The sequence below is a fragment of the Nannospalax galili genome, unplaced genomic scaffold, assembly GCF_000622305.1.
Source record: "Nannospalax galili isolate Female #2095 unplaced genomic scaffold, S.galili_v1.0 scaffold84, whole genome shotgun sequence".
Classification (NCBI taxonomy): domain Eukaryota; kingdom Metazoa; phylum Chordata; class Mammalia; order Rodentia; family Spalacidae; genus Nannospalax; species Nannospalax galili.
The window spans coordinates 1,845,952-1,873,023 of record NW_008352272.1 but is presented as its reverse complement, the minus strand read 5'-3'; the positions used below and the strand labels follow the sequence as shown (position 1 = coordinate 1,873,023).

The 27,072-nt window shown below is 44.9% G+C and overlaps 1 protein-coding gene and 1 non-coding gene across 2 annotated transcripts; both read left to right on the top strand.

The window, feature by feature from the left end:
* Positions 1-15,266: 15,266 nt before the first annotated feature.
* Positions 15,267-15,452, top strand: LOC115067006. Its single transcript, XR_003846445.1, has one exon. It is a non-coding gene; the product is annotated as a U2 spliceosomal RNA (small nuclear RNA).
* Positions 15,453-18,819: 3,367 nt separating this feature from the next.
* Chp2 (calcineurin like EF-hand protein 2) lies at positions 18,820-22,184 on the top strand. Its single transcript, XM_008849213.3, has 7 exons — positions 18,820-18,905; positions 19,608-19,680; positions 19,793-19,873; positions 19,973-20,103; positions 20,268-20,329; positions 20,974-21,096; positions 21,275-22,184. Exons 1-7 carry the CDS (start codon positions 18,839-18,841, stop codon positions 21,326-21,328), a joined length of 591 nt encoding a protein of 196 aa, XP_008847435.1. The 5' UTR covers positions 18,820-18,838; the 3' UTR covers positions 21,329-22,184.
* Positions 22,185-27,072: the final 4,888 nt, after the last annotated feature.

The following is a 27,072-nucleotide window of genomic DNA, read 5'->3' as shown; positions in this document are numbered from 1 at the left end:
GCTGGCCTTGAACTCACAGAGATCTACCTGCTTCTGCCTCCGGTGAGCTGGGATTAAAGGTGTGAGCTACCACACCCAGCTCACTGTTCAGTTTTTAAAACAGGGTCTTGCTATGTAGCCTAGGCTGGTTTTAAACTCTCAAACCTTTCTTACTCTATCTCCTGAGTGCTGGGGTTACAGACATGTGCCACCATACCTAGCTTAGAATTCATTTTTTGAGTTGGTTATGCAGTCACATGGTTTCAAACCTACCCATATGAAAAGATGTGAAGAGGAAAGACTCCTTTAACTGCTGTCACACTTCTAAGTCATCCAGGTAGCATTTATAAGGAGTAGCTTTCAGATCACTTATGCATGTGTGACTACATAGCAATGTCTGTGTGCTCACCTGCATTTATGGGAAACACATCATATTCACAAGAATGTGCATGGTCCCGCAACTAGCTTTTCTTACCTGGTATATCTTAGAGGTGTTTCCATATGAATTTGTAGAAAGCATTTCTTTTCTAGCTTCCTCGTGTTTCATTAACCTAATGGACACTTGGGTGATTTCCAGGGATTTTTTTTTTTGGAAAAGACAATGCTGCATCAGATAACCTTGTGCATGTCTTGTTTTATAAGTTGGTAAGGGTATTCTTAGAGCAAATTCTTAGAAGTTTCATTTCTGGATCCAAGAAAGTACACATCTGTGATTTTGTTAGATAGTGCCTGTTTCACCACAAGACTAAGGCAAAGTAAATTGCCCACCTGTGGTGGAGACTGTCTGTTTCCCTAGAGTCTCACCAACAGTGTAGAGCCAACACTTGGCATCCTTCCAATCTCAAAAGTGAAAAATAGGGGCTGAAGAGATGGCTCAGCGGTTAACAGCACTGGCTGCTCTTGCAGAGGAACTGGATTTGGTTCCCAGCATTCACATGGTGGCTAACAACCATCCATAACTCCAGTTCCAGGGATCTGATGCCCTCTTCTGGTCTCTGTGGGCACTGCACACATGTGGTGCATTTACATACATTCAGGTAAAACACTCATACACATAAAATGAATGATTAATTTAAAAAGTGGAAAATGGTATCTTGGTGGAGGTTTACTTTGCATTTCTCTTAATAAAACTGAAGTTGAATTGTGTGTTTTGTTTTTAAATGTCTTGCTAGGGCTGGTGAGATGGCTCAGCAAACAAAGGTACTTGTCAACAAGTCTGACAACCTGAGTTAGAGTCCTGGGACCCACATCGGGGAAGGAGAGAACCAACTCCCACACTTTGCCCTTTGACCTCCACATGAGCACCATGTCACATAAGTGCACATGTAGATACACACAAATAAATAAATGTAATAAAAATATTTTTTTTTAAATTAAAGATTTATTTTAATTATGTGTATGTATGTCTGTGTATGGGTATATGCATGTGAGTGCAGGTACCCAAAGAAACAGAGCCATCAGATCTCTTGGAGTTGGAGTTATAGGTAGTTATGAGCCACCCAATGTGGCTGCTGGGAACTGAACTCGTCCTTTGGAAGAGCAGTATGTGCTTTTAATTACTGAACCATCTCTCCAACCAATAAAAAGATATTTTAAAGAAGTTTTGCTAATTGTGATCACTTCATAAATCAGTACCTAATGTTCTAAGACATGAAACATGACAAATGTGTCACAGATATGGTTTTCTAGACCTTTTCATGAACGTGGAGACGCTGTAACTGTCTAGATTCTAATCTCCTGGAGTTACATGTACAGTTTACCATATGAGGTTATGGACCCATATCCACATTGGTTTGTGCACAGAAAAGCCATTAGTCTTTGCTCAAATGTATTGTATGGCACTGGGCAATTCCAATTATACTTGGTTTTTTAAAAATTAACTATTTTATTTTATTATTTTATTTTACTTTGTGGGTATGTGTGTTTTAAAGGCAGTTGATTAGTGTTACAAGGTGTTGGCTGGAAAGAGTACATGTATCCATATCAAATTTTACCAAAATTTTATGAGAAAAATCTATATCTCTATATTACTTCTAACATTGGGCTGTAGTTTTTCTTTTTTGTGTTTTTTATTATTTTTATTGAATTTTTATCAATTTCATACAATATATTTTGATCATATTAGACCCCCTCTCCTATCTGCACCCCTCTTATAGCTCCCTCCCCCACCCCCAGATTTCATGTAGTCTGTCATATATTTTAAGGCCTATCAAGTCAAATTTGTGATTGCAAATGTTCTTCAGTTTGGATCCATCTACTGGAGCCTTGTTAACCTGTCTAGCATCACCCCCTTAAAGAAAAGTGACTGTACCTCTCCCAGCAGTTATTGGTTGCCAATAGTTCCTCAGCTAAGGTTGGGGATCAACAACTTAAATGGACCCATAAAAAATAAGGAAATCAAAACACAATACAAAGCCTTCCAACTAAAAAAAGCCTGATTCAGATAAATTCACTGGAGAATTCTATGAGACCTTCAAAGAAGACCTACAACCAATGCTGCTTAAATTATTCAAAAAGATAGAAAGAGAGGGAGACCTCCCAAACTCCTATGAAGCCACTGTCACTCTAATACCAAAACCAGGTAAAGATGCAACAACAACAACAACAACAACCTATAGGCCCAAATCCCTAATGAATTAAGTGCAAGAATTTTCAACAATACTTGGAAATCACATATAGACACATATAAAAAAGATCATCCACCATGATCAAGTTGGCTTTATTCCAGAGATGCAGGGATGGTTCAATATGAGTAAGCCAATAAATGTAATGAGTCATAGAAATGGACTTTAAAAAAATCACATGCTCATCTCATTAGACACAGAGAAGAATTTTGACAAAAATCCAGCATGCATTCATGATAAAAGTCTTAGAGGGAATTGGACTGGAGGGAACATACCTCAACATAATTAAAGCCATATACAACAAACCCACAGCCAACATCATTCTAAATGGAGAAAAAACTGGAAGCATTCCCATTAAAATCAAGAACCAGACAAGGCTGCCCACTATCTCCACTTCTTTTTAACACAATGCTTGAAAGTCTAGCTAGAGCAATAAGACAAGAGAAGGAAATTAAAGAGATACTAATGGGAAAAGAAGTCAAATTGTTCATATTTGCAGATGATGTATTATACATGAGATCCCAAGATTTCTACCAGAAAACTTCTAGAAATAATCAACACTTTTAGCAAAGTGGTAGGCTACAAAATCAGTTTACAAAAGTCACTAGCCTTTCTATGTACTGATAAGAAGCAGTCAGAGAAAGGGATCACGGAAACACTCCCATTCACAATAGCCTCGAAAAATAAAATACCACGGTTGTTTTTAATTACATGTTGATGTAGGAACTTAATTTCCTGTCTAAGCATTGCCCACTGTCCTGGAAAAGAGGGCCATTTCCCTTGGGAAATGTAGATTTTATGGGAATGTCCATTTTATTATATTATGTGTATAATTATAATTATATTATATTGCATGTTATCTGAGGCTCCTTATGCTATGGTGGCAGAGTTAGGTAAGGGCAACACTGAATACATGACTCGTATGCTGAGGGTATTTGCTATCTGTCCCTTTGCATGAAAAAGCTTGTTGATTCTTGTCTCCTACCAGTGAATTCCCAGAGTGTATCTCCCTTGGAAAATAATCTTCTTTCCCTTTCTCTCCCCTCCCTTTCTCTCCCTGACCCTCCCCTCATTCCCCCCCTTTTTCTTCCCCTTCTTTTCCTCTTTCCTCTTTTGGCTCTTTTTCCCCATCTCTCTCCTTTCTCTCCCCCCTCCCTTCTCTCTCCTCTCCTTTCCTAGGAGAGGATCCAGGCTAGCCTCGACACGTTGACTCTCCTGCCCCAGCCTTCTTAGTCCTGGGCTTACTGGTGTGCTGGTGAAAAAAAAAAATTCAAGTTTAACACACACACACACACCAATGCAGAGAGAGAGAGAGAGAGAGAGAGAGCCACACACACACACACACACACACACACACACACACACACACCAATGCAGAGAGAGAGAGAGAGAGAGAAGAGGACAGTTGATTTGTGCTTGAGTTAGAGATGCTGTTTTTGGAATGGATTCCTGGGTGAGCCTCTTGCCCCACCCTCAAGAAGTCAGTGCCCACCCATGAAAATTGTTCTGCCACCGCAATATCAAGCCATAGGATAGGCCACGCTGTCTCTTAATGCAGACTGGCAGTCTTCATCAGGGCTCAGAGAACTGGGGAAATGTTTTCCCTCTTCACTCCTGTCTGAGTACTGATGTTGGCCAGATGTCCATTGAGTGACTTTGTTGTGACCTGGGATTGACTTCTAAGGGAGGGCTCTGTGGCTGGCATTGAGCTTCCCATTCAGGCTTGGGGTGGTGTGTGGGGTCACACACAGGGATCCATACTAGGGCATAATAAAGACTTTTGTATCCTTGGAGACAAAACATGAAAGATTATGACAGGCACCAGCTAGAGGCAAACCAGGGTACCCAGTGCTGGTGTCTGTGGGCACACACAGAACCTCCTCAGGGAAAGAAGCTCTTGGTGCTCCGCCTCTGTACCTGCCCAGGCAGAGCTCTGTTGAATGCTCCAGTCTGGCTTTGGGATGGCTAAGGGAGAAGCCATACCCATGTTCTCTTTGGACTAGAGTGAATTAGAGCAGGGTGAGAAGGATTGGGAGAGCCCTGCAGGGTAGAGAGTCCAGAGGCCCCAGGACTCAGCCAGCAGTCACCAAGAGCACAGGGGGACTTTGCTTGAAGAGGGATAGACCCTTCCTTGGGGATGCATTTCTGGCTTTTGAGTCTTTTGAGACAGGATCTCACTATGTGGCTCAGGCTGATCCTGAACTCATGATCCTGTGCCTCTACCTCCTGGGTGGAGTGATTTCAGGTATGTGCCACAATGTCTGGTTTGGAGACACATTTCTGGAGCCTCCTTTCTGTATCCCTTTCCCTAGGTAGTCCCTCATCCTCTGGGCAGGCAAGATCTACATATGCACTGTCCTAGCATTCTGTTCCTATTTGTGTTCGAAGTCTGCATCGTAGATAGGAAATGCTTTCCCAAAGATGTTCTAGTCCCAGGAACCTGGAGTTATGGCACCTCACACAGCCAGAGACACTGCAGGTGTCATGGAGTTAAGTATTTGAGACCAGCAGATTAGCATTCCTTTTGTGAGCCCAATCTAACCAGTGAATCCTTGAGAACAAAGGAGGGAGGCAGGTTGGTTAGAGTTGGAGACTTGAAGATGGAGGTATAAGTTGGGGTGATGTGGGCTCTGGTTCTGAAGATAGAAGAAGGGGCCATGGCTAAGGAATGTGGGCAACCTCTAGAAGCTGAAGGAGGCATAGAAGCGGGTTCCTCTCTAGGTCTAGAAGGAACAGCCCTACTGACTCCTTGATTCCAACCCAGTGAGACCCAACACAAGGTGACTGATTTGCACTGTTAAAACCAGCCACCAAATTTGTGGTGATTTGACATACAGACCATAGGAAACAAACACCCTCTAAAAGTGATTACTTGGGTATTTCATTTCTCTTTTTATCCAACCTTCTATGACTTCCTGTTTCACTCTGAGTAAAGATGAAAGTCCTCAGAGAGACTCACAAGCTCATCTCCTGCCAAGGCTCTGAGCTCATCTTGTCCCACACCCTTCTTCACCCATTCCTTTCCATGTGTCCTAAACTCATCATAAGCAACACAAGTAGCAACATCATATCCACCTCTAGGCCTTTGCACATACAGTGTTTTTCTTTTCTGCTGAAGTGCTTTTTGATAATTGCATGTCTAGATTCCTCATGGCTTTCTGAGTCTTTGTTCAAATGTTACCTCACTGAAGCCTGCCCTAACTTTTATTAAATCATAAACTTTCCTTTCTCTCTTCTTGCTTTGCTCCCCGTCCATCTCTCTATCATAATCTAGTGTACTAATTGTGTGTGTTGTCTGTATACCTCCTTCAGAATATAAGCTTCACAAAGGGGAAAGTGCTATGTATTTGTTAATAGCTGCAGTCCTCACTCCTAACACAGTGCCTGGCATACAGCAGACACACACCAAGTCTTTGTTGGATAAATGAATGAACAGATTTAATGTCTAGCACCTCTTGAATCTGGTCTCTGAGACTGTCTGCTTTGTTCTCTTCTCTAATTCCAGTTTCCAGAATGTGTCTGCTCAATGCATGACTCTCCAATGAATAAATGTGAAGACCCGAGTTGGGGCTCTTCCATTTTGAATCCACCAGAGGATGGTGGCATCTTTCTGTGTCTCCTTCTTGTCCCTCAGTTCATTGTTACTGTCTCTGGACCTTTTAATTGGGCCCCTGGCATCTACTAATATTTTATTTTATTGAGGTGTGTGTATGTGTGTGTGTGTGTGTGTCTGTTATGCACATGCGTGTGTAGCAGCCAGAGACGGGCATTTTGTGTCCTCTTTTATCACTTTTTGCCTTATGCCTTTTGAGGCAGGGTCTCTCCCTGAAGCTGGAGCATGTGTTTTCAGGTAGACTGGGAGCCAGCAAGCAAGCCCCAGCTATCCTCCTGTCTTACCAAACACACTGCTAGAGTTACAGTGCCTGGTCTGCTATGTGGGTGCTGGAATCCAAACACATGGTATCAGAGTTGCTCAGTAAGTGATCTCAGCTACTGAGACGTCTCTCCAGTCTTGGCTGTGCTCTTATACTAATCTATGATGACCCCCACCCCCTCAGTCCCACTCTAACTCTCTTGCTGCTTTCTAAGCATGAGTGACTTTACAGACATTGAGGCCATAGTGAGCTGCATCTTGGAGGCAAATTGGGCTCTTCCAAAATTGCCTGCTTTTGTTTCTTGCATAACCTAACTCACAGTTTCTGCCTGGTCTCGTGCTCTCCTGCTTGGAAACGTGCAAGCAGTGAGTGTAAACATTGTTACTGGGGCTCTCTGGTGACATCTGTTGTTTAGTCTCCCCAACATCCTTTCCTCTTTGGTTAAATATTTTTGCTTCCAGGAACTGCCTCTCCCTGTCATATTGGGTCTATCAATTACATGGTCTATTCCTCCACCCTGACAGCGTGAGTGAAAGTTCCCAGGTTGTACCTCAGTGATTTCCGTTCGGGTGTGGGTGGGCGTTCTTTTTCAGACTGTTATTTGAATGTTCTCTCAAAGTGCCTGTGTTAGACATTTAATCTCCAGGGTAACAGTATTGGAGGTGGGGTCTAAAGAGAGGCCACTGCATCATGAGGGTTGTCCTCATGAATTGATTAGTGCTGTTATTGCAGAAGTGGGTTAATTATTGTGAGAATAGGTTTGTTATAAAAGTAGAGTTTGGGGCTGGAGAGCTGCCTCAGTGGTTAAGAGTCCTGGCTGCTTTTGCAGGGACCTTGGTTCAGTTCCCAGCACCCACATGGCAGCTAACACGTGTCCTTAGCTTCAGTTCTGGGGGAGATCCAACACCCTCTTCTGGTTGCCAAGGGCATTGCATACATGTGGTGTGCTTACATACATGTAGGCAAAACATTCATATACAAAATAAAAGTGAATTGGGGCTGGAGAGATGGCTCAGCGGTTAAGAACACTGGTTGTTCTTGCAGAATACCAGGGTTCGAATCCCAGCACCCACATGGCAGCTAACAACTGTCTGTAACTCCAGCCCCAGGGGATCCAACAGCCTCTTCTGACCTCCGTGGGCATTGCATGGCATGGGTGCACTTACCTACATGCAGGCAATACACACATTCACATAAAATAAAAATAAAAAAATTTTTTAAAGTAAATTATAACAAAAAATTTAAAAGCAGAGTTTCTCTTTCTTTCTCCCCCCCGCAACACACACCCCACCCCCTACCCCCTGTCCTTCTGCCACAGGATGACTCAGCAAGAAGGGCTTTACCACAGGCTGGTGTCATACTCCTGGGCTTTCCAACCTCCAGAACTGTGAGCTAAATGCATTTATATTGTTTATAAATTACCCAGTTTGTAATATTCTGTTACAACAACACAAAATTGACTAAGACACTAGGAGAACAAGGAACATCCTATTTGATGAGGTAAGGTGCTAAGGAGCAATTTCGTGCAGAAAAACTGTTCGGAAAGCCTGCCTGAAAAACAGCACCATCAGGAGACAAAGTCACAGTGCCCCCAGCAACATTATTGGAGGGCCTGGATTGAGCTGTCTGAAGCATATTCCTGTAGGCTTCTCCTAGGCTTGAGCTAATTAGTTCTCTACTTAATCTAAGCTCAGGATGGTTTCTGCCACTGAAAACAGGAAGTTGCCCAACCTAGAGCCACTGGCTGGATTCATTGATTTTCTTTTTAAGAGTCTTTGGCTCTGATATGGAGGTAGACTAGGGAGGGGAGAAGGCAAGAGGAAGAGAGGGAGGTAAAGATGTTAGATGTTGTTAAACTCAATATGAATGACTAACAGGCATCCTGTCTGGGATGCATCTGCCATGCTCTGAATGTTTGTGTCCCTTGTCCCACCCCCCTCCCCCCCAATTCCATGTTTCATGCCTCATTCCCAGAATGATGTTATCAGGAGGCAGGGTCTTTGTGAAGTAATTAGCTCATGAGGGTGAACACAAGTCACTGCTGCCTGTGATTAGTGTCTGTGTTAGACTTCCGTGACTGTGACAAACCAACGAAGGCAAATCCAGTTAAAGGGGAGAAAAGTCCATTTTGGCCCATGATCCCAGAGGTTTTGGTCCATGGTTGATTGGCTCCAGTGTTTTGGGGCCTGTGGTGAGGTGTCACTTCAGGGTTGAGAGCATGTGGCAGAGCAAAGCTGCTCACCTCAGGGTGATGGGAAACTGAAAGACAAGGAGAGCCTGGGGGCTCAATAACCCTTTCAGGGGCATATCCCCAGTGACCCAATGTACTCACCCTAGGCCCCTCCTCCTAAAGCACCACATGACCTTTGGAGGCCACCGTAGCAGTAGTGCCCTTATAAAAGAGGCCTGAGGAAGCTATCCATTGTTTCCTCTCTTGTATAACAGGAACGAGGCTATAAATATTCATGTACAAGTTGTTATGTGGCTGTGTTTTCATCATTTCCATCCTCTCAGGAGAGGACTCTCCATGAGTCCAGAGGTTATCCCTGCTCTGCTCCTGTGACAGCTTCTCTTCTCAAACTCTCCAAAGCGGTCCCGTTTACACCTTGTGCAGGCCTGCTTCCCTAACCTTCTGCCCGCAGGGCCACCATGGTGTTAGTTCAGAGACTCTCCTTCCCTGCTGAACCAACTTGTCATGAAGGTTCATCAGAGTGGTGGCTCAGTCCTGGTGGGTAAAGCCAGATGTTTCCCTCGCCATCCCTCAGGCTTGGAGGCCCTCTAACCAGTATTCCTGGCAGGGCTCTGGCTTATACCAAAATTCTAGTTTTCTTGCACTCTGAAGAGAAAGCATGCATCTGTTTCTGCGCATAGATCTGTGGAGAAGGCCAACTCTTGTTAGAACTTGCAGCACCAAGGCAACTTAGAGACAAAAGCAGAGCTGGGGGCTTCCAGTCTTCATCTCAAAAAGCACCCCAGGGGTTGGAGAGATAGCTCAGAGGCTGAGTGCCTGTTTTCTTGCAGAGGACCAGGGTTCAGTTCCCAGCAACCCCAGTGGGCCATTTTCAATCGCCAGCAACTCCAGTTCATGGGATCTAATTTTAATCTTTGGGCTTTTGAGAGCATCTGCATGCATGAGATATACATACTGTCAAGGAGGCACACACACATACACATAAATAGAAATTGTGAAAGGAATTTTAAAAAAAGGCTCCATATACATGGACCCAGAAACTGTGCTGTTGTTGTATGTTCTGTAAAGACTTCCATGTCGAAGGCTTTGTCCCCATTTGGTGGTGCTGTTGGCAAGAGTGGTGGGGGGTGGAACTTTTAAGAAGTATGGCCTGGTGGAAAGAAGTGCATGACCTTGAAGGAGACACTGCGACCCCAGCCTCTTCTGTCTTTGCTTCCCACCCATCCTGAGGTGAAGTTTTCCTCTGCAGTGCTCTTCTGCTGTGTTCTACCTTGCTGTAGGTCCAAAGGAAATAGCACCAAGAAGTCATGAACCAGCATCTCTAAAATGGTGCCAGAGTCAGGTGTGGCAGCACAGACCTGTAATCTCAGCACTTTGGAGGCTGAGATAGGAATAGTATGAATCTGAGCCTAGCTTGGCTCGCATAGTAAGACCCTGCTTCAAACAAACAAACAAGCAAACAAGCAAACAACCCAAAATAACCCTAACCAAACCAAAGAAAGAAACTGAACCAAAATAAAACCTTTCATCTATCTATCTATCTATCTATCTATCTATCTATCTATCTATCTATCTATCTATCTATCATCATCTATCATCTATCTATCATCATCTATCTATTATCTATCTATCATCATCTATCATCTATCTATCTATCTCATCTATCATCTATCTATCTATCTCATCTATCATCTATCTATCGATATATTTTTATTTTATGTGTATGAGTGTTATGTCTGCATGTGTGTAAGTGCACCTGTGTTCATAGAGGACAGAAGGCATCAGATCCCCTGGAACTAGAGTTACTGATGGTTGTTAGCACCCAGTGCTTTCAATCATAGAACCGTCTCTCTAGCCCCCCTCCTTTTATTTTTATTTTATGTGTATGAGTATTTTGCATGTATGTATGTAAGTGTAACACATGCATGCAATGCCCTTGGAGGCCAGAAGAGGGCATTGGATCCTCTGGAACTGGAGTTATGGACAGTTGTTAGCTGCCATTTAGGTGCTGGGAACTGAACCCAGGTCCTCTGTAAGAGCAGTGCACACACTTAACTGCTGAGCCATCTCTCTAGCCTCTTATTAATCATTTCTCAATTATTTTCTACTGGGCTGTGTTCTACCTTGTACAGTGACTGAAACACTTCTCCCAGTTCTCTCTTTTGACTTTGATATAATAGGTATGATGTATACATAACAGAGAATTTTAATTTTCCACGTAGTCAAATTTGTCATTACTGTCTCATGAATTCTGTGTTTTGTTTCATGTTTAGAAAAGCCTTATCCTAGGAGGCTGGAGAGATGTCTCAGTGGTTAAGAGCACTGGCTGTACTTATAGAAGACTGGGGTTTGAATTCCAGCACCCACATGGCAGCTAACAACTGTCCATAATTCCAGTTCCAGGGAATCTGACAGACTCTTCTATCCTCTGTGGGTATTTCACAACACAGGTGCACTTAAATACATGAGTGTATTATGCATACACATAAAATAAAAATAAGAAATAAAAAAATTTTTTAAAAAGAAAATCCTTCTGTTCAAGATTAACTAAATATAGCCAAGATTTCTTCTGGCCTTATATGGTTTCATTTACATTTAAATCTTTATTTTGTCTGAGATTTATTTCGTCTGAGGAGGTAGGTACAGTTTTATTCTTCCCCACAAAAGACAGATGTTCTAAATGACATTTATTGAATAATTTACATTTTCTACACTTTTTAAAATGTTATTTTAATCACATGACAAATTCCCATCTGTATTTGGATCTGACTCTCTTGTTTGTGTCTGTCGGACCCTACACATCACAGCATAGATGATCTTTTGTAATACACTGAAAAATCTGTATGAGCAAGTTTATCTTCAATACCTTTATTTTCATGGATTTCCTAGCTATTCTTACAAAACAGCTTTTTCATGACATAATTTACATACTATAAAACTCACCCATTTAAGGTGTGTAACTCATAGATATTAATATTTTCACAGACATATACAACCAGCACGAGGCCACTTTTAGAATGTTTCCATCAGAAAAGCTTCTCATTGTAGCGAATGGTGGTTAATACAGTGATTCACAACTGGTCAAAGAGGAGAAAATAAGTGACTGTGGAGTGCTTGGTTCTAAATGAGACAATATATTACCCTCTCCAAAGCTCTGGAGATAACAAGAGAGAGGGGATAGAAAGAATGTTAAGAACTAGATGTTGGAGAGGAGTACTGTGAAACAATGCCTTTTGGACATGCCATGGTTGCTGCACTCAAGAACTCACTGCAGCTGTGGTTACCTGCACAAGTCTGGACCTCTCACCATTTCATCATGAGGCCGGGCTTCACTGAGGGACTATGGGTAATGGGTGCTGGGCTTCTTCAGTGGTGTGGCCACTGGTAGGTTGCCCATGTTCCAGTAAACAACCCCTGGCCCCCCATGCTCATGCAAGCAACTCTTACTAAACTCAGTAGATCACATGGATAGACAGACAGACACACACACACATACACCCAGCACAGCAAAATAGGAAAGGGTATGTTGGAAAGAAGGAAAGAAGGGTTTCAGTGGGAGGGAAAGTAGATGAAAGAAGGTAATGGGGATAAAAATGCCCAAAATTTAGTACATACACATATGAAATTGTATAATGTTAATAATAATAACAACAGGGGCTGGAGAGATGGCTCAGCAATTAAGAGCACTGGCTGCTCTTGCAGAGGACCCAGCACCCACATGGTGGCTAACAACCATCCATAACTCCAGTTCCAAGGGATCTGATGCTCTCTTCTGATCTCCACAGGCATTATGTGACATGGGTGCACCTATATACATGCAGGCAATACACTCATAGACATAAAATGAAAATAATAAATAAAATTACAACAATAATAATGACAAAAATAACAATACAACTATTTGGGAAATAAATCAAAGCCCTTAAAATGGGAAAAAAATTCTAAGGACTGGGAACGAAGTTCAGTGATAAAGTCCTTGCCTAGAAGGTATGAGGCCCCAGGTTCACCACAGAAATGAAAGAAGAAATAATGAAGTTCTGGGCTTTTTATTCTCCTTTATGCCACCTCTCCATCCCTTAACAAACACTGAGAGAAGGTTTCACTATGTAACCCTGGCTGATCTTGAACTCTTTATGTAGACTAGGCTGGCCTCAAACAGAGATCCACCTGCTTCGCCTCCTGGGTGCTAGGATTACAGGTGTGTGTCTAACACATCCACTAATCTACTTTTGATTTCCATAAATTCTTGATATTCCATACAATGGAATCATAATATATACCTTTTATTAATAGTTCATTTTACTATGTTTTTTGGAGATAGGGTCTCATGTAGCCCAGGCCGACTTTGAAGGATGACCTTGAACTTCTGATCTTTTTTTCCAGCTGCTTAAATTATAGGTGTATACCACTGTGCTCCATTTGGCCTATTTTACTTAATGTAACCTTATCCAAATTCATCTATGTTGTGGCATGCATTAGCACATCATTACTTTGTATGGCCAAATAATAATTTACTGAATACCAAGCTCTGTTTGTCCATTCATCAGGCTTTGGCATTGTTTCTAATTTTTATTTATTGCGACTTGTGTTGCTGTGGGCATTCTTGCACAAGTTTTTGTTTGGACACCAGTTTTCTTCCTTTTTAGAAAGTTAATTTACTTTTAAAAGTTTATTTTTATTTTATGGTTTTTTTTTTTTTTCGTCTTTTGGAGACAAGGTCTCCCTTTAGCCACAGCTGTCCTGAAACTTGTTATGTAGACCAGGCTGGTATTAAAGGCATGCACCAACAAGCCCAGCTTGTATGTGAATGTTTTGCCTGCATGGATGTAAGTACACCATGTATGTGTAATGCCTGTGGAGACCTAAAGAGGGTACTAGATTCTCTGGAACTGGAGTTACAGGTGTTGTTAGCTGCCACATGAGTGCTGACAACTGAACCCAGTTCCTTGGTAAGAGCAGCAAATACTCTTAATCGTTGAGCCATCTCTCCAGCCTCTAATTTATTTTTAAAGTAAGTATACAAAGTCATGGGTTTCATTAGAGAATTTTCACGCTGTATTTTGTTCCCATTCATCCCCTTATCCTATTACTGTCCTCCACCCCTTGGCCCCTAATTGCTCATCCCTGTCCCTCCTTCAGCACATGTTTTCTGTTACTCTTTTATTTCCCTTAAGATCTCTTCCTTTGTCCCTCAGAGTCTCTTTTCTACTTTCCAAAACTCTTCCATATGGATTATATATAAATCTAGAGCCCAAGTATGAGAGAAGACATGCAGAATTGGGCTGGTAAGATGGCTTAGTGGGTTAAGGCACATGCTGACAAGCTCAGTGGCCTAAGTTCAGTCTCTGGGACCCACATGGTGGAAGTGTAGACCCAATTCCTAAAAGTTGTCCTCTGACTTCTATATGCAGGCAGTGTATTTCACATGTACACACATGAAATCGATAAATACATGTGATAAAAACATGTAGTATATGTTTTTCTGAGTCTGGTTTAGTTTGCTGAACATAATGATCTCCAGTTTCACCCACATTCATGCGAACGTCATAATTTCATTTTTCTTATGGCTGACTAAAATCCCATCGTGTATATCAACTGCATTTTATGTAGCCATCCATCTGTTGATGGACATGTAGGTTGGCTCCTTAGTTTGATCTTTGTGAATAGTGCAGCATTAAATGGATGTGCAAGTATCTCTGTGATATACTGACCCAAGAATCCTTCAGGCAAAAATACCCAGGACTGGTATGGCTGGGTCACCAGTAGCTCTATTGTTTGTTTGTTTAAAAAATGTTTTAATTATTATTTTTATATGTTTGTTTTGCATGCATATATGTAAGTGCACTCATGTCATGCAGTGCTTGTGGAGGCCAGAAGAGGGCATCAGATCCCCTGGAACTTGAATTGTGGATGGTTGTCAGCCTCCCTGTGGGTGCTGGGAATTGAACGAGGTCCTCTGCAATGGCGGCCAGTGCCTGTAACCACTGAGCCATCTCTCCAGTCCCTGCTCTATTGTGTTTTGATGAATCTCCCTGGTGACTTAATGAACACTTGGTTTTACAGTTCTTTATGGCATATATCTAGGAGTGGAGTTGTAGGGTCATGTGATAATTTAACTTATTGGGATATCTTGAAATTGTTTTCCACAGCGACTGCAGCATTTTCCTTCCCAGAGTACATGAGGCCTCTGATTTCCTCATATCCTCACTGGGACCTGTTGTTTTCCCTGGCTTTTCTTTATTTTTCTTAATTCTAGTCATCCCCATGGGTGTGAGGTTGTACCCCACTGGGGTTGGATTCTTAATTCTCTGGTGACTAGTGATATTGAAACTCTCTGCATGACTTTATTTGGTCATCCATATATCTTCTTTGAAGAGATTTTCATTCCAGTCCTTTGCCCATTTTTAAGTTATTTTTAATAACATTTATGCTATTATTGAGTGGTAAGAATTATATATACACACAAATATTATTTATTTATTTATTATTTATTTATTTAATCTATTTATTTTTAGACAGGGTCTCCCTGTAGCCTCAGCAGGCCCTGGAACTCACTATGTAGACCAAGTTGGCCTGATCTATCTGCTTCTGCCTTCCATTGCTTCTTAGCCTCTTGGCTAAGATCAAGTGTAGTATCTGTTTGCTTCTGCCTCCCAAGTGCTGGAATTAAAGGTGTGCGCCATTGCACCTGGCATTAGTTTTTCTAACGGAAACTTCATCAAGGATGGCTGGCAACTGAAAACATTTAAAAAATTACCTTATTTATTTATTTATTTATTTATTTATTTATGGGGAGGACACTGCACAGGTGCAGAGGTCAGAGGGCAACTTCTAGGAGGCGGTAACTTTTATGGAGTTTACAGTAAAACAATAAATAAATAAACTCAGTGGAGGAGCACTTGCCTAGCATGCACAAGGCTCTAGTTTCCATCCCCAGTAACACACACACACACACACACACACACACACACACACACACACTTCAACCTAAAGCTAGTCGACTATTTTTCAGAAATATTTCCCCAAATACCTCTCCTTTAAGTAACTGAAAAGATGTCGGCACGTGCACTGTGGAATCAGTTTCAATTCCACTTGCATGCACAAAGAAGTCGTTCTGGCACAGGGTCCTGAAGCCTTGTGTGTGGCTGTGCATATGGGCTATTCATGGCTCTAGGATGACTTACTGGAGTGAAGCGCTGACTCAGAGACCAAGGCTGGAAGACCCTTGCTCTCCAAGATCAGCATCCCACACTGGCCTGAGGTGACTACTGCTGCCATTGGGGACTCTCCCTCCCTCCTGGGTTCAGAACTGTACTCAGTTGCACTCCCAGCCTGACTCCCAGCTCTGGCCTGGAGTGACTGTTGGGCTTCATGAGGGAGGAGGGTGACTTCCCACATTCTTTATTCCTTGGGGGATAGTTGCAAGGGAATCAAGCATCTTTTCTGTCAGTTGTCTAGTCCTTGGGGCATCTGAAACAGAAGCAAGCACTTTTTAGATCAATATTTTCAAGGCTCTTCAGATTTAAGCTTCTGCCTCAAGCTGCAGGATAATAGACTCTCCAGTTTCTCCAAAATGGATATGAACTTGAACCCTCGTACTTAAAGTCTTGCATCTTCCAGGAAAATTTGTATGATTATGGTGGGGGGGTAGTTTCAAAACTGGACCCCTATAGAGCTTGCTCCTAGGTCTTCTGGCTTGGCAGCAAGTGCCTTTACCTACTAAGCCTTCTTGCCTGCCCAAGTTGGCAATTTTTATGGAGGTTACTGTAAAAAAATAAAAAACAAACCCAAATAGCACTTGCCTAGCATGCACAAGGCCTTTGGTAGTACTGGGGACTGAACCTAGGGTCATGTACTTACTAGGCAAGCACTCTAGCACTGTTATACCCTCAACTCTCTTTTTACCTAAAAGTTTTTTTAATGTGTGTCCCTGTGTGTGGACCTGGCACATGCACAGAAGCCAGAGAAAGACATCAGGTGTCCTTCTCTATCACCACTTTATTCCTATGAAAGAGGGTCTCTCACTGAGTTTAGAGCTAGGCTGGTGGCCAGCAAGCTCAGTGAGTGATCCACTTGTGTTCAGCCCCCCCCCCCAGTGACAGCATTGGGGTCACAGGTATGTGAAGCCATGCTTTACATTTTCTGTGAGTGTTGGAGACTCAAACTCAGGTCCCCATGAGTGCACAGCAAGTGCTCTTACCCACTGAGCCATCTCTCCAGCCCCCTACTTTTAAATCTTGAAACAGTGTCTTCTTAAATTGCTTAGCCTGAACTTGAACTCCATAGACCAGGTAGGCCTTGAACTTGTGAGCCTCCTGCTTCAGTCTCCTAAGTAGCTAGGATGATAGGTCTATACTACCAGCATAGACTGAGTCTGTGGCATTATAAGAACTGGAGAGACCTGAGCTGGGGAACTCTGCTGGTCTTAACAAGTGATACCCTGAACAGTGTAGGACTCCACAGAGAGAGACCCACCAGATGCTGTAATTTATCTTCAACTGAAAGATCTGAGTTGAACAATCCTTTTTTTTTGAGAACAGGTCTCATACTGTAGCCTCGGCTAACCAGGAACCATCATGTAGTCCAGGCTAGGCAATTCTTGTGCCCCAGTCCCCCTCCCCTAGTGCTGGCATTCCAGGTATGTAGCACCTCACATGACAACCTTTTATTCTCTGTATATTACTCAGACTGCTCTGTGCCCTTACAGTCATGAGAAATGGACTAACTCAGTGTGCTTTCCAGTTCACAAAATAACCTTGGCAGCCTTTGCCACATGAAAGTCAGAAGCAGGCTAGGAAGGGCATATAAAGTGCATAGTAAAGTCCTGGGTACACTATGATAAACCTTGCTACTGTCATCAGTATTTGAAGCTGGTCACAGACTTCAGCTTGGTTGGTGTTGGAGACTGATCAGAGGTCTAAGTCATTACAAACCAGTTGTTCTATTAGGGCCCTCAGGGTACCCAGGAGACTGAACTGAACTGGGCTGGGTGGGGACTATGGCAAATAGCCTGGGGCTAGTGATATGTCCCCAAACCAGTGAAGCCAGGACTTTGGGTAGGGATAGTAGGCAAACTGCACCACACAACTACATCCCTAGCTCCAGAACTTCTTATGTCCTGGAGAACCAGGAATCTGGATTTGGGGTAAACTTTGCTGATTTTTTTGTTTTGAGACAGGGTCAAACTAAGTAGCCCAGGCTGGTCTGGAACTCACTATGTAGTTCAGACTAGCCTTCAATTCATACCTAGTCTTCTGCCTCAACCTCCTAGGTGCTGGGGTTACAGTCTTGCATTACCAAGGCAGGCTTCCTAGATTTTAAGAATTGGCTCAGACACCTAATAACCTTATGTAGACCAAACTAAAAAAAGGTGTAACCAAGATACACGGGCTCTTGTAGTGTAGGTGGGGTAGTTAGGATTCCAGTCTAAGCTATCCAAAGTCGTCTAAGTTCGTGCTCTTCTCACTTAGTGGAACTGGGGACTCCCCATCATGACTCCTCCTGCCCTAGGAGACTCTCCTCTTCTGGTCCTCAAGGGGCCATCTCCATCCCACCCTGCAGGACCTGAACTCTTGCAGAGCATCCCCGGGTAAGCACGGATCTGGGAGGCCCTGGCAGAGATGGGTGTGTGTCTGGGGTGGGTCAGAAGAAAACTGACCCCCGCAAGACGTGAGAAAGGCAGGGCCCTGGCTTCGCCCAGTCCGCGGGGACTTCGGTCTCCGGGCTGAAACAACTGGTTGTTCACAGCCTTCCCTTCTGACCCGCTACCCCGGCCATTGTTTTCTGTTCGCCCGGGTCTAGGTGGGAGGCGACCAACGCCGGGGTTCTGGAACCTGGCTGCTCTCCAGGCCCGTGACCTTCGGCCCTAGGGCCACTGCGCGGCCGCGCCTCCTAGGCTGGAGCAGAGGACGCCCGGGTCCCGGCTGCACTCGCCTCCGCTGCAGCTCCCGCCTCCCCCGCAGCTCCGCCATGGGCCCGCGCAGCTCCCACATCGCGCTCATTCCCGACGTGGACCAGATTCGGAACGAGACCGGCTGTGAGTGCGCAGGGTTCTGCCGGGGGACCGGCCCAGACGGCGGGAGCTTCGCGTAGCGTACGGTTCTCCAGGCAGCGCTTGGTTGAAAGATGTCCCGGATCCAGGGATCTCCCGCCTCCCCCGCAGCTCCGCCATGGGCCCGCGCAGCTCCCACATCGCGCTCATTCCCGACGTGGACCAGATTCGGAACGAGACCGGCTGTGAGTGCGCAGGGTTCTGCCGGGGGACCGGCCCAGACGGCGGGAGCTTAGCGTAGCGTACGGTTCTCCAGGCAGCGCTTGGTTGAAAGATGTCCCGGATACAGGGACTTAGGGGTCTTGGAGTTGAAGTCCGGGAATCCGTGCCTGGAGTTGGGAAATTGGGACCTAAGTGTCCCAGATCGCAGGGACTCACTTAGAGGTCCGAATTCAAGTTTGAGGCGGGTCCTGATAGACCGGCTTGGGGACCAGGTGCATCCAGGCGTTCACTTGTACTGAACTCCGGTGGGGGCTGAAGTCAGAGCTGAGCACGCAGGCAGGAGACTGACTTCCGTGCCTGGGTTCTGGGAGGGGAGCACCGGGACGCAGGGAATCTGGGTCTGGAACCTAGAACTTCATTAGGTCAAGCTTCCAGCAGCCGCGTGGTCTCCGCCTGTGCAGGAGTAACCACTCTCTCTCCTTCCAACCACACCCCTGTCCGCTTCTTCCTAAGGCTGAGGCCACACCGAGTGTGGGGCGGTGGAAAGCCCCGTGATGTCAGTGGATGGAGGGGGAGGTTAAAGACCGGAATCTGTAGCAAGCCCTATCCGTGCTCGGCCCAGGTCCCCCTGCTGGGGGTTTCTGCAGCATGCCTTAAGGCGCTTAGGACCAGCCGCCTTCCTGTGCGTCCTAGGCTGGGTGACCCTACCTCTTTCCCTCCTGCAGTCTCGGAAGCCAGTCTGCTCCGCCTCTATGGCCGGTTCCAAACACTGGACAGGAACAAGAAGGGCTTTTTGAGGTGAGCGCAGCCGACCCGAGGATCTCTTGCCTCTGTTTTTCTGATCCCATTCTCTCTCTGCCGCCTCCATCTGCCTCCTTTGTTCCACCGCTTTTGAATTTTGTCTTTACAGTCGCACGGATCTCCAGCAGATCGGGGCGCTGGCGGTGAACCCTCTGGGAGACCGCATTATAGACAGCTTCTTCCTGGATGGGTGAATCCCTGCTGGGTGTGGGGAGATGGATGTGGGTGGGAGAGAGGACACAGACAGTGGCAGGTTGGACTGCCGACTTTCTTCCTCCATCCTTTGCAGGAGTCAGCAAGTTGATTTCGCAGGCTTTGCCAGGGTCCTGGCTCATTTTCGACCTGTAGATGAGGAGGAGGCCGCAACCCGAGACCCCAAAGATCCTGAACCCCTTAACAGCAGAATGAACAAACTTCGCTGTGAGTGTGTGTGTGTGTGTGTGTGTGTGTGTACCTGCCCAAGTGAGACTCCAGATTTACCCACCAGAGGGAGGCCCCAGGAATCGCTCACTTTCCTTGTAATCCTGATAACCTTCGGTTAGAATGGGGAAGACTCATCTTCCTCTCACCTACTCCCTCCCCAGTTGCATTTCAGCTCTATGACCTGGATCGGGATGGAAAGATCTCGAGGAATGAGATGCTACAGGTTGGAAGCTCCTGGGTGGATGAGATGCCATGTGGGAAGGGCTGGATGGTTGAATCTCCGGAGTGGTGAGATGAGTGGGGTTGCATGACCATGTAATGTGGGACTTGGGAGATGGTGTGGGGAGCAGGTGGGTAGGAGATTTCTAATAGAGCATGGATTCTCAACTTGGGGTCAGTTTGGTCTTCTGGGGGAACATTTGGAGATATCTGGAGATACTTCACAACTGGGAAGACATTTACTGGGAAGAGGCCAGGAATAGTGCTGCACATGCTGCAGTACCTAGGACAACCTCCCACACCAAGGAGTTATCTGGGCCCGAATGTCAGCACTACTAAGATTAAGAGACTCTGGGATAGGTGATGAAATGGGATAGAGGGTGAAGAGGATGGCTGGAAATTGGGTTATAAAGTTGGGGTGTTGGGACACATTCATTGTTGAAATAAGTGTGGGTAGGGCCACGTGGGAGACTAGACAGTGAAGCAGTGTGTGTTTTGGGAGGTTACTAGAGATGATGGGGGAATTTGATGAGGTGAAAACTGTAAATGAAATGGTAATAGCTTCCAGGATGAGGTAGGAAAGGGCTGGGGATGGAGGAGCAGCCCTTGTGGCTCTTCTTCATGGTTGCCTCTCTTCTCATCCCCCAGGTTCTCCGACTGATGGTTGGGGTCCAGGTGACAGATGAGCAGTTGGAGAGCATCACAGACCGCACAGTGCAAGAGGCTGATGAAGATGGTGATGGGGCTGTGTCTTTCCTGGAGTTCACCAAGGTAAGGATGTCTTCAGGGCCAGAGGAGTTGAGCTCAAGAATTCATAGACAGAAGTGTGTGGGAAATGAAGTTCATTGGATGATGGGAGAGGCCTGGGGGATCCTGGGGGATGCAGGACCCTAGGGGCATAGGGTTGGGACTCAAGTCTCCTGACTTGATCACACCCATCTTTCCCCAGTCCTTAGAGAAGATGAACATCGAGCAAAAAATGAGCATCCGGATCCTGAAGTGACCTCCCTTTGTGCCTTTGGCTGGTTTCTGCAAACCAGTATCAGCTTGGGATTCATCTTCAGCCCCCCTGGAGGCAGGACCCCCATTTTATGTACTATATTTGTACTTTAAAAATGAACTCTATTTAGTACCCAGGAGTCAAAGTTGGAAATGTTTATGCAAAAGTTTAGCCCATTTGGTCTCAGACTTGTGAATCGGCCAGGAATCTTGATTGCAAGTGACTAGAAATCCAACCCAAAGTGACTTAAGTAAAAAAGGGATTTTGTGGCTCATTTAATTAAAAAGCCCAGAAGTATTTGTTTGCAGGCACAGCTGGATCCAAGGGCACAAATATTATCAGGATTGAGCTGTGTTGCTTGTGTTCCCCAGCTCAACTGCTTTCTGCATTGGCATAATTATTTCCTCATGGTGGAGGAGGGCCACCAGCAGCTCAGGTCACATCCTTCTAGCCTAGTAACCCAGAGGAAAGAGATCCTTTATTCTAAGAACACCAAGCAAGCAGTATCTTGGTACATATGATTGGGGCCTTTTCTTTATCTCCAGGGGAATGGAACACTCTAATTCCTGTGTCATATACTAATTCCCAAAGTCAGAAAATAATTCCTGAAGAGGTGGCCGCTTTAAAGAAAGTGAAGTATAGTTATCAGAGAAGGGATGTGTGTGTGGGGGGGGGTACTTTGTTTTTTGTTTTTTGTTTTTTTTTCCTCAGACAAAATGAGAACGGAAATCCCTTACTACTTGGTTGGCCACATGGAGGGAACCTTGAAGTGTGACCTCTTAAATGGGTTTTCTCTGATCCCTGGATGAATGACAGTGTGATAGGGGTTGGTGGCTTGAGGGAAGATGATGTACAAATAATAAACCATACATACTTTCCTAGAGTGTATAGCTACTAAAAAATTTATGGGCTGATAGCCAGGCATGGTGGTGCATGCCTTTAATCCAAGCACTTGGCAGGCAGAGGCAGGCGGATCTCTGTGAGTTCGAGGCCAGCCTGGTCTACAGAGTGAGTTCCAGGAATCTGGAGCTACAGGGAGACCCTGTCGCAAAAGACCAAAAAAAAAAAAAAAAAAATTTATGGGCCAGGTGTGGTGGCACATGCCTTTAATCCCAGCACTCAGGAGGCAGAGGCAGGCAGACCTCTGTGAGTTCAAGGCCCGCCTGGTCTCCATAGTGAATCCAGGCCAGCTGGGGCTGTAGGGACACCCTGTCTTAAAAAGACCAAAAAAAAAAATTTAGAGTCATTCTTTGGTGTTCATGGTAAGATGTTCAAACACTGATATATTGCAGAATAATACAAAAGGCAGATTGAGACAGGGTAGAAAGACAGTGGAAATTAAAGGGACATGAGAACGGGAAAGGAAGGGACCCCTCACAGACTGGGTGAAGTCTCATCAGCTGAGTCAAGAATTCCAAACACACACACACATACACACACACACACACACACACACACACACACACAGAGAGAGTTATATTTGCCTATTTAGACAGTATTCCTTTTATATAGAGGTATTTCAAGTAATAATGTTAAATGGGGATCGAAGGGCTGGAGAGATGGCTCAGTGGTTAAGGGCACATGGCAGCTGACACCCATACAGTTCCAGGGCAGTCAATGCCCTATTCTGTCTTCCATGGACACTGCATGATACAGGTGCACTTACATATATACATACAGACATAAAACTCATACATATAAAATAAAAATAAAAATTTTTAAAAATAAAATAAAATAGGAATTGGAGAGATGGCTCAGCAGTTAGGAGCATTTGCTGCTCTTGCAGATGACCTGGGTTCAGTTCCCAGCACCCATGTTGGGAGGCATGTAACTCCAGTTCCGGGGTATCAGAGGCCCTGTTTTGGCCTCCTTGGGAACTGCATGCACTTGGTGCACATACAGACAAGTGAGGCACGTATACATCAATAAAAATTAAAATAATTAAAAAATGTTAAAATAGCAGTGAACCATGCTTATTTGACCTTCCAGTTTGGGCTTATGCCTTTCCCCTGATGTTTTCTGAGACTCTCATAAACAGGACTATAAACTTCTGTTTATGATAAATCATCTTAACTTCCTGCACAACCCTTGTCACCCAGGGTTTTACCTTATCAGTTGTAATCCTACCCCATGCATGTTAGGAACCATCCTATGACCTCATTTAAGTTCCTTAGAGATCCTTTGAGACAACTCTAGAAGCCATCCAGGTGACTATGATAAAGTCTCTTGAGCAGACTCTCCTGAGAAGCCCACACCTGGGTGTGTCTTCCCTTTACCTTGAGTACCTCTCTAATTCATGTCCTTGCTTCCTGCTTAAACCCATGTTAAAAATGTCTTCCTAATAATTCCCAGCTGTGCTTCATACCGGCTCATCCTGAAGTTCTTTTCTGTGGCAAAGTCAAGACTCTTGAACTTCACCTGAGTAGAGATCTCTGAAAAGAACTCAGGTTGCTGTGAGCAGCAGTGTGGAGTTGTGTCCCTGGCCCATACCCCACTGAGTCTGTCAACATAAGCTATAGGATTCTATGTAGCACAGTACTGTGGTGCTGTAAACACCTGCTCCATTCCCTTCCAGGGGTAACGAGTTGTTTTGTATCAACCAGTGAGAAACAACTGTGTACCTATCCTCTCAACTCCTCTCTCAGTGCTGTTATGTGGTTATGTAGAACTCTCTGCGGTGGAAATATTTACACCACAGACACTGGCAAATCCAACAGGCTAGAGCTCTTTCCCTAGGAAAGCCAATTGTTAAATATTTACCATCTCACCAGGTGCTGGGCATTCACCATTGCCGTGCCAGTGGCTTCTCCCTCCAGTGCGACCCTTCCTGTGATTTGGTCTGTCATGTGTCATTGGCGGGTTGCAAGTGACAGGTGGTTAGTGACCCTAAGAACAGCTCTCATCATTGGCAGATGGAAATTGGTGGGTGAATATCCAATGCCTCACCCTTCAGTTGGAATTTCTGAGAGGCATATTCTCCCCATTTTCATAGATATCTCTAGAAAGTCTGATCTCCAACTACCCATGGTGTTCGCCTGCTTGCTAAAGTGCCCTGGTGCTCTATTTTATAATAGCTTCCTCTAATTAAAACTGTCCCTCCAGGAGGGAAGGGGAAGCTCCTGAGACTCTGGAAGTAAACAAAATGCTAATGTTTGTGAAAGTGGAAACTTGCAGGATGCTGGAAGGACCCTCCCCAGCTTTGTCCTCACCTATGTTGGGGTGGACTTTCCAGTGATGCAGCTGCTTTTTTGAGTCATCCCTGCTCCTGTAAGTAATCCCTCACCCATACTCCTGTTAGTAACTGTCCTGGTTTGTTTCTCCACTGCTGTGACAAAACACTCTGAGCACTACCAACTCGGGGAGGAAAGGCTTTATTCAGCTTACATCTCTCGGGTCACAGTTCATCCGGGGGCCCAAGGTAGGAACTCAGGGGAGGAACCTGGAGGCAGGAGCTGGAGCACAGGCCATGGAGGAACACTGCTTACTGACTTGCTCTCCTGGCCCCTGCTCAGTCTGCTTTCTTATGCAACACAGGCCCACCTGCCCAGGGGTGGCACCACTCACAGTGGGCTGGCCCCTCCCACATCACTCAACATCAAGAAGATGCCCCATGGACATGGCCACAGGCCAGTCCAATACAGGCAATTCCCCAATTGAGGCTCCCCCAACCCACGTATGTCAAGTTGACAATAAAGCTGTCCAGCACAGTAACCCCAATAAAAACCTCATTGGTTCACCAAGTTGAGATTTTGGTGAAAAAAATCCCAAATCATTACCTTGGTCTGTCCTGGGATCCTTTTGTGAGGTGAGTAGGTGTGTGTGTGTGTGTGTGTGTGTGTGTGTGTGTGTGTGTGGTGTCTCCCCAGGAAGTCTGTCACACAACATGCTCCAACCTCCACACACCCACAAACCATGGTACATGTGTGCCCCCTCATGTAAATAAACAAAAGTAATGGAAAATACAAAGCACCCTGCACCAGGTGTGTGTTCCTTCTGTGCCTGACGTCCTCATAGCTCTCAGTCCTTTTTGGATCTCATGTCCTTCCTCAGGCTGCTTCCAACCATACTCAACCTAACATGTCTTTAATTAAACTCTTCTAAAAAGCATGTTCCATGTGGCCATGGGATTCCCTGGGACACTGAGGAAGCACCATAGTGAAATATTGCATAATCTCCAGCATCATTTGATCTAGGGAACTCTAGGTCATATAAAAACTGTGCACCTTTGGGATCCTGGGACCCTGGAATTGTGTAGGTTGTTTTATTAGCCCCATTTCCACCTTTATGCTTTGATTATAGTGGGAGACTGACAGATGAGCTCATAGTTGGGGTGAGGAGGTGCCAAGGGGGATATTTGATCCTTTACAGAGTTCTGTGATTTTGTTAGAAGATTGCTGTATCAGCAAGGACTTTCTGTTTGAAGGATGTTTGTTTAGTCTTTGACCCCAATTAAGGATGAGGGTGGGGAATAAAGCTCAGTGGCCATTGTTTCCAAGTACCCTGAGAAAATAATTGTTTGTAGAGAGAAGCTAAGGAGGGAAAGAAGGAGACAGGGAGACACGGAGGAAGTGAGAAAGAAAAGAGAGTTTCTTTAGAAATTTTCTTTTTCTTTTTATGTGTATGAATGTATTGCCTGCATGTATGTAAGTGCACCATGTGCATGCAATGCCCGAGGAGGCCAGAAGAGGGTGTCGGATCTTCTGAAACTGAAGTTATGAATGGTTGTTAGCTGCCATGTAGGTGCTGGGAACAGAACCCAGGACCTCTGCAAGAGCAGCCAGTGCTCTTAACCACTGAGCCATCTCTCCAGCCTGCAGTTCATGTTTTTTTTATAGCTGTTCTTTTCCAACATAATGTTTCTCAAATTTTCGTGATGAAAATTTCATGTGATGGAGAAGGTCTGACCCTTTGTCTTCATTTGCAATTACTGAGTCTCCAAGGAATTTATTGATTTATTATTTTGCATAGCTAGGCGTGGAACCCAGAGCCCTGTGCATACTAGGCAAGCACTATACCTCCCACTGAACTATACTCCCAGCCCAGACTTTGTTTCTTTCCTCCCTCCCTCCCTCCTTCCTTCCCTCCCTCCCTCCCTTCCTTTTTTTATATATGTGTTTGTGTGGATGCACATGTGTGCTTATGCATGTGAATGCCAGAGGTCAACCTTAGGTATCATTCCTCGGAGTTGTCCACCTTGTCTTTTGGGATAGGTTCTCTCAGTTGGTCTGGAGCTTGCTGATTCAGCTTGGCTGGTCTGCAAGTGAGCCCCAGAGATCTGCCAGTCTCTGCCTCCCCAGCACTGGGACTACAAATATGTGCTACAATGCCAAACTTTTTTTAAAAAGTGGGTTCTGGTGATTGAACTCATGTCCTCATACTTGCATAACAAGCACTTTACCAACTGTGCCATCTCCCCTGCCCCCAAACCTACATCTTCAGTAAATATGATGCTAGAGGTCCAAGGCCCAATGAGAAACACCAGTCTAAAGCTTTCAGTCAGACTGCTGGTGTCCATGGTCTGTTTCTAGATGGTATCCGGAGCCCAAAAGCCCTGAGCATGGTCCCTGACAGGTCCCTGAGGAAAGTCTCCCCATTGACTCACATGTATCTGCTATGAACACAGTGCTCCTAACCTAATATGGTCTGAGAGTGTGAGGGAACCCCAACATTCCCCTCACTGTCCTGGTGGTTAGGAGTGATTTTCCTACCCTTCCTCTGCATAAAAGCCTCAAGTTCACAAGACCAGG

Excerpts from the sequence above, each read along its gene's own strand:
- Chp2 (XM_008849213.3), top strand. The coding sequence starts at position 18,839 with ATGGGCCCGCGCAGCTCCCACATCGCGCTCATTCCCGACGTGGACCAG. Across the intron at positions 19,681-19,792 it reads AACAAGAAGGGCTTTTTGAG|TCGCACGGATCTCCAGCAGA; the intron begins GTGAGCGCAGCC and ends TTGTCTTTACAG. Across the intron at positions 19,874-19,972 it reads GACAGCTTCTTCCTGGATGG|GAGTCAGCAAGTTGATTTCG; the intron begins GTGAATCCCTGC and ends CATCCTTTGCAG.